Below are 12,397 nucleotides of genomic sequence, written 5' to 3' on the forward strand. Positions count from 1 at the left end.
AAGGGCTCAGCGAAGCCTTAGCCCCCTGAGAAACACACAGACAGGAGGAAGGAGCAAGTCTCTGATCAGAGGAGAGAGAACAGGGGAGAAAGAGGGAGAGGGAGTGAGAGAAAAAGAGAGAGAGGAGGGACAGAGAGAGAAGGAGGGAGAGAGAGAGAGAGAGAGGACAGAGGGAGGGAAGAAAGGAGAGGAAGATGAAGAAGGAAGGGTGTGGGAGAAAGAGGGAGAGATGGATGGAGATGGAGAACATGAGAAAGAGATTCAAATGATGTTGCTTGTATATGAGGGGGGACTAAACGAAAGCTAGGATAGGCTGTGCTGTGAAGGTACAGTACCACTCATCTCATTTCCTGTCTTACAAGGGCTGAGAGTGGTGTTATACAACTTATTAGCCTCTCAGTCACTACTCGTTACTAAGAGCTAAGGGGTAGAATAAGAGATAACCACGTGTCCTCTCTTTGTGATACAGGTATACTAGCTTGTCTTTTCCAGCATAAATGATGTCTGCCTTCTACATGTAAGTCATCTCGATCATTAAATGTAATACACATTATTTCACAATCCTGCTCTGAAATGTTTGACATCTATCCCTACCTATCTCTGTCTCTTCCTCCATTGCCATCTCTCGTTCCCCTGAATGGAGGGAAAAAACCCAGCCAGTTGGTTAATCGTCTCCCCCTCCGTCTGTGCGCCAAGCTATTTTCTCTGTGTTGCTGTGCAGATGGCCTACATCTTTCTGCCTGGCTGACTCGCCAAGCAGCGTGGACAGGCTGCTCTACTCCGCTTTGCAGGCGCAGCATCGCTGAGCCTCCTGTGTGTGTGTGTGTGTGTGTGTGTGTGTGTGTGTGTGTGTGTGTGTGTATTAGTTCTCTGTGAATTATTTATCCTCCTTTCCCCTTTTCCACGTACTGTAAACACATCTCATCTACATACCTACATGCCCATCCACATCTTTCCTGGAAAGAGGGACAAGACCCTAACAGCAGATAGAGACAGCAGGGGGGGCTCACCAAGTCATTCTCTAACCTGTGGCTATTCTGTACATATTCATCTATGTCCAGTTCTCTGGATAATGAATGACCTTGCAGGGGCCTGTCTGCTTGCCCCGGCGTCTCTTTTTGATCCAAATTGATTTTGTTGTACGGCTCCGGCTTTCTGAGACGACCCTCCACTTCCTCCTCCTAGGCAGATCTGATGTTCTGTCTCTCTAACTCAGTATGTGTTATTGGAGATAAGAGGTTTTCCCCTCCAAGGCAGATTTGATATATCTGTCTTCTCTAGCATGCTGCAGGTACAGACAATGACATACACTGATGATAAAGGCAACTCTGCTTTTTACACACAATAGACACATCTCTCTCATCAGTTATTCTGTAAGACTCATTGACTTATTAGCCTTCATCGTTAAAAGGTGGTAAATGCCAGTCGTTTGAGGCCAGCTTTCTCTCTTTCTCTTTCCTCCCCCTGCAGTCGAGGGCCTACGGTAGACATTCCTCCATACCCTATAACAACAAGCAGTTTGATTATTATCTGTCGCCATTAGATGTGTCTGTCGCCCATCCCCACCCCCAGACAGACAGACATACAGGCAAACTGAATGGCAAGGCTCTGATCTAAATTAGCTCTGCAATTTTGAAATTGGGTATTGCATCATCAGTTCCTCTTGTCATGTTAGTCAGCTGCAGACCTTAGAGAGCTATTTATAACTTGTCAGAAATCAGATCAACTAACCCATGTCAGTTAACGTTTTTATTGAGTTTTTTTAGCACAGATTTTATTTGTATAAAAAAAGAAAAAAAAAGAAATGTGATATCCAATTGGTAGTTACAGTCTTGTCCCATCGCTGCAAGTCCCGTACGGACTCGGGAGAGAGCCGTTTGTCCTCAGAAACCAGCCTCACTTCTTCTTGACACTCTGCTCACATAACACTGCGATGCAGCCTATAGATTTTGTTATATTTTGTCACTCAAATATCACATGAATACACATTAGACATGGCAAAATGTATAGAATTGCAAGAAAATTTGATATAAAACTGCAACATTTTCTTTGCACCTCATGACAAAATGTATAGAATTGCAAGAAAATTTGATTTAAAACTGCAACATTTTCTTTGCACCTCATGACAAAATGTGTAGAATTGCAGGAAATAAGCTTTAAACCTGCACGTGTTATGGAATGAACAGTGCTTGTGCAAATAGACAGGGCGCGGGATGTTCCCCAACGCTGGAAGGAGGGCCGAGTGGAAAGGTTTGGGAACCCCTGCAATAGAGGACTGTTGGTTAAGTCTCTGTTGCCGTTATTCACTACTAAAGGAGTGAATGTGTTAGTTGAATTGGTTAGATTCCTAGAATTGTGCTCTGTCACATTTCAATTAGTTCCCTTCTTCTCTCTCTGAGCTCTTTGAAATGACCATGGATGTGAATGATTGGTATTCCACAGGCCTGGCACCAGGGGATTCAGTGGGCTTATGACCAGCTTAGCCTCTAGTCCTCTGCATGATTGGCAGCTAATGTTTCCTTTTTCATTGGTGATGGTGATGGATGGAGGGTTGGGTGGTAGGTACCAGGCACCCTTGACATTTGCCTTTCATGAGATGTCACCCTGCATTACATGTGTGTCTTAGTCATGTGATGCTCCACCCAGACAGGCACTGAGACGTCACTAGCAGCATGGTCGTGGTGCTGTCTAATATTTTGAGCCTCATCTTGGTTCTTCGTCTTTTGTATTGTCTCACTATGGACCTGGACAAGACAGAACCCCCTCACTGTGATCCACTTCCTGATATCCCAAGCACTTCTTTTTCCTGTCTCGGAAATGCCCAGTCATGTTCTTCGCTCACTCTTCATTTTAGCTGTAGACTCTGTACCACCTAAAAAATTGCACCGTGCACCGGACTGTGATATCCACATCCCCCATGAAAGAAAAAATTTAACAAATTAAATTTATATTTGTTTTATAAATGACCACATGCTGTAGAAATGAAACCCTCCCTGCGGTCCATCCCAGTCATGTGACTTGACCTAGTTCTTTCCCTCCCTTTTCCTCTCTCTGCACTCTCCCTTTCCCTCTATTTCTCTCCCTTTCCCCATCCCTCTGTCTCTCTCTCTAGCTCCCGACTGTTAAATATATAATACATAACTGTTTTTATCCATGTCTGTATAAATTGTATATGTAATTAGTATGTCCTTATTTAATTCCGAATGTGTATTCTTGTTATTATCCCTTCTCATTGTGAAGCTCTATTCTATTTACACCCTCTAGTTTCTCTGTTCTGTTCAACCCAAGGACTTCATGTGAATGGACTGTTTTCATAGATTGTGTCAGAGCGTGTAAGGTGTAGTATTCACTGTGTGGATGCACTCTTTGGCTCAGTGGGATGTGGGTAATTCAACAGTAACAGAATGATGCTGAGACTCAGTGGGATGTGGGTAATTCAACAGTAACAGAATGATGCTGAGACTCAGTGGGATGTGGGTAATTCAACAGTAACAGAATGATGCTGAGACTCAGTGGGATGTGGGTAATTCAACAGTAACAGAATGATGCTGAGACTCAGTGGGATGTGGGTAATTCAACAGTAACAGAATGATGCTGAGACTCAGTGGGATGTGGGTAATTCAACAGTAACAGAATGATGCTGAGACTCAGTGGGATGTGGGTAATTCAACAGTAACAGAATGATGCTGAGACTCAGATTTTTCACTTTAAAATGTACAGTATGTCACACAAAAGAAGTGATTGCAAAGTTAAACAAACCATAAAATGTCATGCACAAGCAGCACTTTTAACAATAATAATTAAAGAAAAACATTTTACTTGAAGAACAGTGCAGGTGCAAAGTTTGGTAACAGAATGACAGTTGGTTCTGTTTGTGCCGTCATTCTGTTACCAAACTTTGCATCTGCACGATTTATTTCGTTACACTCGAATTAACATCTGCTAACCATGTGTATGTGACAAATAAAATGTTATTTTACTTGATTTGATTCATATGTGCCAAATAAATTATCTCCAGCTCAGCTATTGATTTATTTTGCTAACTTGCTAGCTAAGTGGCTAGCTTGCAAGATCAAGCTTCTCGGTTACATCAGAGACAACCAATACACTCCTGGATACCCTCTTGGGCTCCCGGGTGGCGCAGTGGTCTATGGCACTGCATCTCAGTGCAAGAGGCATCACTACAGTCCCTGGTTCCAATTCAGGCTGTATCACATCCAGCTGTGATTAGGAGTCCCATAGGGCGGCGCACAATTGGCCCAGCGTCATCCAGGTTTGGCCGGGATAGGCCGTCATTGTAAATAAGAATTTGGTCTTAACTGACTTGCCTGGTTAAATAAAGGTAAAATAAATAAATAAAAATAAAAATAAATATATATATATATATATTTATTTTAAAATTATTATTATTATTTTTTTTTTTCCTTTATTTAACTAGGCAAGTCATATGAGTCATATATGAAAAAATGTAGGTCCCTGTTACCTATATTTGTTTTGTGCCTGAAATGTTTTAAATAATATGAATATATATATTAGTTTTAAAAAAAGAAATAGCGCACCTTGTGTGCACTGCCAGTAATACTGTATACCCCGGTGTGGTACAGGAACGGTATAAAGGTATGAACATATAGATACCGCCAACCCTACCTTGTGTGCATATTTTTCTCCCTCTAGCTTTACACAAGCATGGTACACACTGCTTGAAAGCTTGTTTTCTCTGTGTGAACGACGACCATTCCGTTCCGCAGCACACTCCTCTGGGTGTGAACATTTCTAAACCAAGCCTTCAATTGATTTCTTCTTTTTTTTCTTGTCGTCTTCTCAACATTGTGTGCTTTATTGTGGGAATAACAAGCTGTTTTCTGTGGGCACTCTGGCACAGCCCTTGGTCACCGCATGTCATGCCGCGTGTTTACACTCAAGACCGTGATGTAGCCCAGTTTACATAATCTCACCACCGGGAAGTTGTGAAAGAGAGAAGTGGGTGAGGAGCTGTGGGGTGGAGATGGGTCCTGGGAGAGGAAAAGGGACACCGGAAAGGGCCGGAATACCAGGAGCAGGAATGGCGTGGACTTCCCAGAAATGACCACCGCTGCTAGCTCAGGAGAGAATAATAGAGATAGCTTGCGGGCTGATTGTGTGTGTGTGTTATAGTCTGTGGCTTGTGGACTCAAGCGTTGATACTAGGGTGTGTTTGCTCACCTTTTTGTCCAGCCTCCATTCCATGTAAACAGTCGTCACGCTTTGTGCCTCACGTTTGAAATATTATTTCTCATTCTGATGTACCCTTGACTTTGTTTGTTTTTTTGAGTGTATTTGTGTGCCTCTGAGTGCAAACGTGTGTTATATGTGTGTCTGAAGGGCAGAAGAATTAAAGGGCAGTCAAAGAATTGTCTCTGCAAGTCGACCTGCATCGCACTGTCCTTGTAAAGAGAGATAGATGTTAGCCGTCAGTAAACCCACACACATTCCCTCTGCTGGGTGTTTCCCTGAGACATGCAGGCCTCTTTGGCACAGTCTCAAGGGAGAGGTCCTGTCAGCCCTTTGGAATGCGTGGCATGTAGCCATTCCTGAAGAGCGCTCCGGGATCAGGCAGGGGTCCAGGGGAAGGGATGGAAGGGGAAAGACCTGAGGGACTGTAACACCTCCCAATCCTACTGCATACTAGGTGGTGGGATACACTTCAAACAGAAATATCCTCTCCTCTTCTCCTCTCCTCTCAATACTCACAGTATCAGGATAAATCAGGAAATAGAATGCCCCTTTCATGTCAGTTGAGGCTATGCATGATCTAGCCATTTATGACCCACTGACCAGTAGATGAGGAGGGATCAGATGAAAACTGAGTAGGAAACTGTAAAGTCTCCTAGAACTGGAACTCATCCATGAGCTCACTGACTTTCCTTCCCCCAGACAGCTAAGCGCTTAACATTTGAAGCGTTCTCAGTGGGATATAGGAAGCTGCCGGGTCAAAGTCTTGACCAACAAAGACTGTAATAGTAAGGATTTAAGACAGACCAATGTTGACACAAAGAAACAAGGCCCTGAAGTCAACAGACTGGTCTTTACAGAGGTATGGATACGTCAGTTTCAGTCAGAGACTCAATCTCACTTCTCTGATTAACTCTCTCCATCTATACTCTGTTTTACGGAATCATGGTTCTCTCAGAATATATTGTCCCCATCTATTCAACCAGAGGAGGTCTTGTCCATCGTACAGACAGGAAGAAAGAACTCTCCGGGAAAAAGAAAGGCAGAGGGGTTTGTCTCATGATTAACAACTCATGGTGTGATAGTGGTAACATACATGAACTCAAGTCCTTTTGTTAATCGATCTGGAATACCTCACCATTAAATGCTGACCGCATTGCCTCCCTAGATAATTTTCTTCGGTCATCGTCACTGCCATGTATATCCCCCCACCCCCAAACCGACTCCACAACGGCTCTCAAGGAACTAAACTGGACTATGTGCAAACTAGAAACCGCATATCCTGAGGCTGCATTTATTGTAGCTGGGAAATTCTATTAACACATCTCCTGTGATACACTCACAACACAGAGCCTGAATCATTGCTACTCTCCCTTTATCAGGAAGAGGAATCACTACCACTCTCCCTTTATCAGGAAGAGGAATCATTACCACTCTCCCTTTATCAGGAAGAGGAATCATTACCACTCTCCCTTTATCAGGAAGAGGAATCATTACCACTCTCCCTTTATCAGGAAGAGGAATCATTACCACTCTCCCTTTATCAGGAAGAGGAATCATTACCACTCTCCCTTTATCAGGAAGAGGAATCATTACCACTCTCCCTTTATCAGGAAGAGGAATCATTACCACTCTCCCTTTATCAGGAAGAGGAATCACTACCACTCTCCCTTTATCAGGAAGAGGAATCATTACCACTCTCCCTTTATCAGGAAGAGGAATCACTACCACTCTCCCTTTATCAGGAAGAGGAATCATTACCACTCTCCCTTTATCAGGAAGAGGAATCATTACTACTCTCCCTTTATCAGGAAGAGGAATCATTACCATTCTCCCTTTATCAGGAAGAGGAATCATTACTACTCTCCCTTTATCAGGAAGAGGAATCATTACCACTCTCCCTTTATCAGGAAGAGGAATCATTACCACTCTCCCTTTATCAGGAAGATGAATCATTACTACTCTCCCTTTATCAGGAAGATGAATCATTACTACTCTCCCTTTATCAGGAAGAGGAATCATTACCACTCTCCCTTTATCAGGAAGAGGAATCATTACCACTCTCCCTTTATCAGGAAGAGGAATCATTACCACTATCCCTTTATCAGGAAGAGGAATCATTACTACTCTCCCTTTATCAGGAAGAGGAATCATTACCACTCTCCCTTTATCAGGAAGAGGAATCATTACCACTCTCCCTTTATCAGGAAGAGGAATCATTACCACTCTCCCTTTATCAGGAAAAGGAATCATTACCACTCTCCCTTTATCAGGAAGAGGAATCATTACCACTCTCCCTTTATCAGGAAGAGGAATCATTACTACTCTCCCTTTATCAGGAAGAGAATAGAGAATGTTGTTCCCACTGTGATGATTAGGACTTATCCAAACCAAACACTGTGGATGGATGGCAGCATTCAAAACTGAAAGTGCAAATCAACCGCATTTAACCATGGCAAGGTGACTGGGAACATGGCTCAGACACGAGACATACTGTGTGTGGCACGACTCCAGACAATCACGGATTATAAAGGGAAAGCCAGCCACCACGTGGACACCGACACCTCGTTCCCAGATGAGCTAAACACCTTCTCTGCCCTCTCAGAGGAAAAAACATCAAGCTGCCGACGTGGGCCAACCAACGATCACGTTCTCCGTGGCCGACATGAGTAAATCATTTAAGCATGTTAATAACCCTCTCATGGCTGCCGGCCCAGACGATATCCCAAGCCGCGTCCTTAGATTATGTGCAGACTTGTAGTTTTTACGGATATATTCAATCCCTCCATATCCCAGTCTTTTGTCCCCACTTGCTTCAAGATGTTCACCATTGTTCCTGTACCCAAGAAAGCAAAGGTAAGTAGGTGACTATCGTCCCATAGCACTCCCTTCTGTCATCAGTGCTTTGAGAGGCTAGCTAAGGACCATATCACCTCCACCTTACCCAACATAGACCCACTACAATTCACATACCACCCCAACAGATCCATGGACGCAATCGCCATTGCACTGCACACTGCCCTATCCCATCTGGACAAGAGAAATACCTTTGTAAGAATGCTGTTCATCAACTACAGCTCGGCCTACAACCCCTCCCTGTGCAACTGGGTCCTGGACTTCCTGACGGGCCGAGTTTGCTGACGACACAACAGTGGTTGGCCTGATTACCAACAACGATGAAACAGCCTACAGGGAGGTGGTAAGAGCCCTGTTGGTTTGGTGCCAGTAAATAACCTCTCCCTCAACGTCAACAAAACAAAAGAGCTGATCGTGGACTACAGGAGACAGAAGAGCACGCCCCCATCCACATCGACAGGTCAAACATGGAGAGGGTCAAAAGGTCCTCAGCGTGCACATCACTGACAACCTGAACTGATCTCTTCACACAGACAGCCTGTTCACCCCGCTACCATCTAGAAGGTAGAGGCCAGTACAGGTGCATCAAAGCTGGGACAGAGAGACTGAGAAACAGCTTCTATCTCCAGGCCATCAGACTGTTAAACAGTCACCAATAGCCGGCATCCGCCCAGTACCCTGCCCTAAACCTAAGTCACTGTTACTAGCCTGCTACCACTAGGTACTCTACCCTGCACCTTAGAGACTGCTTCCCTATGTACATTGAACACTGTTAATAATGTGTACATACTGTTTTACCCACTTTATATGTATATACTGTATTCTAGTCATGGCTCATCCTATATACCTATCATTTTTTCTGTATTATGTTTGGGGTATTTTAATTGTTAGGTATTACTGCACTGTTGGAGCTAGAAACACTTGTATTTTGCTGCACCTGCGATAGCATCTGAAATCTGTGTACGTGTAACATATACACTGGGAGTCAGAAAGCAGGTGCAGAAGGTGAGTTTAATACTGAACAGACACAAAAGAACAAACATGGGAAGCGTACTGAACGTGAGAGAAAACAACCCAGGACTGATGATAACTGAGGGCTAAATTGAGGGGGGCTGATCAGTGTATTGATAAGGCCCAGGTGTGCGTAATGATTGGTTGCCAGGACCGGTGGTTACTAAACTGGCGAGCGCCAGTTGGAGCGCCGGAGCGTTGGCACGCCGGAGCGTTGGAGCGCCGGAGCATTGGAGCGCCGGAGCGTTGGAGCGCCGGAGCGTTGGAGCGCCAGAGCGTTGGAGCACCAGAACGTTGGAGCGCCGGGGCGTTGGAGTGCCAGAGCGTTGGAGCGCCGGAACGTTGGAGCGCCGGAGCGTTGGAGCGCCAGAGCGTTGGAGCGCCGGAGCGTTGGAGCGCCGGAACGTTGGAGCGTCGGAGCGCCAGAGCGTTGGAGCGCCGGAACGTTGGAGCGCCGGAGCGTTGGAGCGCCAGAGCGTTGGAGAGCCGGAGTGTTGGAGCGCCGGAGCGTTGGAGCGCCGGAGCGTTGGAGCGCCAGAACGTTGGAGCGCCAGAGCGTTGGAGCGGGGGTAGACGTAGCAGTACGCTACCAATACACTTTGATTTGATTTGATTTATACTGTGGTGTCTGGCTATGAACATAGGAATTAAACCCACTGCAATATGACTGTTCTCCCACATCAGTCAGGCAGCGTATTGTATCTGGACGGCCACAACGCTCATCATAATCACTCATCCTTAGACATATCATTAGAGCCATTTAGATGAAACTGGAAACATAGAAATCTGAAGGGTTCCTCAAGCCGTGAGTTTGGAAAGAGAGAGAATAGAATGAATAGAGCACTCTGTTGTGTCTGTGACTTGGCTTTGCCAAGCAGCTCATACCGAATGTCCACTTTATGGTTCGGCTGTAACTGCTGTCTTCCTGTCCAAGACATCCCAGTCTGGCTCTGGTCTGGCTCTGCGGGCCACTGATTGACTTGAAGCATGGGGGTTGCAAAGCTTTAAGTTGGAACTCGAAGCCCTTGAGGGTTGTTGGATGTGAACAGAGCTCATTTTGTTGTGGGTTCTACCCCATAAAGGCTGCAATTTGTGAGGTAAGGTCCAACCAATGGAAAAATATATTTAATACCCCAATCCATGCACTGCATTTAATGGTGTACTGGGTTATTACTGTACAGTGGATTAATCAAGCTCAAGTGGATCATTAGTATCCGTGTCCTACAGAGAAAAATCACCATATTATTCTTATGATTTTTTACTTTGTTGCTTCCTTTGGTGTCCAGAAACAGAGAACTAGCTGTAGATGTTCTCTGCGCCAGATGTTTTTGTTTCAGTTTTTGGAATGTAAAACCACAGCACTTTATATTAATTTGATTTGCACAAGCGCAACTGTATAGTTTCCCACAGAATTGCAGCTTCTTTCACCATGTATACCGTCAAACCATTTTAACACAAGTAAGACTAAAATAGGGTGTAGGCCTATTTATGCATGTGTTGTCCATTGCTGCACAAATGAGACGTGTAAATGTGCCGGGCGCCGAAGGCTCCAAGAGCACAACAGCAGAATGAAGAGATGGTAATGCCAATAAGTCTTCACGTCATGCATAGTCCCCTGTTTTCTGAAAAACACATTGTTCAGAAGGGGGAGGGCAGGACTTGGGTGGCAGAACCAGTGGTGTAAAGTACTGAAGTAAAATACTGTAAAGTACTACTTAAGTCATTTTTCAGGGTATCTGTACTTTACTTGACTATTTATATTTTGGACAACTTTTACTTTTACTTGACTACATTCGTAAAGAAAATAATGTACTTTTTACTCAATACATTTTACCTGACACCCAAAAGTACTAAATCCATTTTAAATGCTTAGCAAGACAGCAAAATGGTCAAATTCACACACTTATCAAGAGAACATACCTTGTCATCCCTACTACCGCTGATCTGGCGGACTCACTAAACAGAAACGCTTGCTTTGTAAATGATGTGTGTTGGAGTGTGCCCCTGGCTATCCGTAACAAAACAAAAACAAATGGTGCAATCTGGTTTGCTTAATATAAGGAATTAGAAATGATTTATACTTTTACTGTTGATACTTAAGTAGATATAAAACCAAATACTTTTATACATTTACTCAAGTAGTATTTTACTGGGTTTTACTTTTACTTCAGTCATTTTCAATGAAGGTACCTATACTTTTACTCAAGTATGACATTTGGGTACTTTTTCCACCACTGGGCAGAACAGGGTGTCCCTGTGTGTGTGTGTGTGTGTGTGTGTGTGTGTGTGTGTGTGTGTGTGTGTGTGTGTGTGTGTGTGTGTGTGTGTGTGTGTGTGTGTGTGTGTGTGTGTGTGTGTGTGTGTGTGTTTGTGTGTGTGTGTGTGTGTGTGTGTGTGTGTGTGTGTGTGTGTGTGTGTGTTTGCGTGCGCCTGCCTGCATGTGTTTATCTTTTTGTGTGTGTGTGCGTACATGCATGTTTGTTTATCTGTGTGTGTGTGTGTGTGTGTGTGTGTTTAATCGCTTTATTATGTAAATGTATTTGCAGGGCGAGGTGGTGTGAGGGGTTAATGGAAAACTTCTAGCTCCTTTACAGAACACAGAGAGGAGAGGGGAGGTAGGCTAGTGAGCGAAGGCATGTGGATTCACTTTAAGAGGCTGACAGGAAGCGTGCACTGGGTCCTTCCTCTAGGGCAGTGGTTCCCAAACTGGGGGGGGGGGGGGGGTCCCGGTTTTCAACTTACTCTTGAAAGTTGTAATAGTAGAATGCACAAGGTGCAATTTTGAAATTGGGTTGCATCATCAGTTCCTCTTGTCATGTTAGTCAGATGCAGACCTTAGAGAGCTATTTAGTTGTCCAAATCAACTAGCGCATGTCAGCTAATGTTTTTTTATTTAGATTTATTTAGATTTATTAGCCCATAGATATTGACATTTTTTTGTGGGGTGTGAACAGTTTTTGTCATGAACAGTGCTTGTGCCCAAGTTTGGGATCCACTGTTCAAGGACACAGACATGCAGTGGGCCACAGGTCGCTCAGCTACACTGCTCTGTTCTTAATGCCTTAAAGTACCTCTTCATAACCTCTACTTCTGCTCAGTCTTCTGTTAAATACTTTTTTAGTTCTCTGTTGTTAACCTGCGCCGCATCTTTTCTTTCAGAATCTACAATCCTGCCTATGGGATGTAAGCAATACTCTTACTTACCTGAAATGTTAACATATCCACTCACTAGCTAAAAATGTATGAAACCACATAAACAGAACATTGTACTCTGTGGGGAGCATCTTTCCTATATTGGCTGAATTTACAACATACATTT

At 44.1% G+C, this 12,397-nt stretch overlaps 1 protein-coding gene across 8 annotated transcripts in view; it reads left to right on the forward strand.

The window, feature by feature from the left end:
• Nucleotides 1–12,397, forward strand: part of LOC139387915 (retinoic acid receptor RXR-alpha-A-like) — a 140,726-nt gene that overhangs the window by 17,137 nt on the left and 111,192 nt on the right. For 4 of the 8 annotated variants that reach the window (XM_071134278.1, XM_071134279.1, XM_071134281.1 and 1 more), the window contains exon 2: nt 12,238–12,261. The exons of the other annotated variants lie outside the window; for them this stretch is intronic. In XM_071134278.1, coding sequence (XP_070990379.1) covers nt 12,238–12,261 — 24 coding nt within the window. The remainder of the gene's footprint in view (nt 1–12,237; nt 12,262–12,397) is intronic. 8 annotated transcript variants of the gene reach the window in all.

Source organism: Oncorhynchus clarkii, chromosome 29 (genome assembly GCF_045791955.1).
Source record: "Oncorhynchus clarkii lewisi isolate Uvic-CL-2024 chromosome 29, UVic_Ocla_1.0, whole genome shotgun sequence".
NCBI classification, from domain to species: Eukaryota; Metazoa; Chordata; class Actinopteri; order Salmoniformes; family Salmonidae; genus Oncorhynchus; species Oncorhynchus clarkii.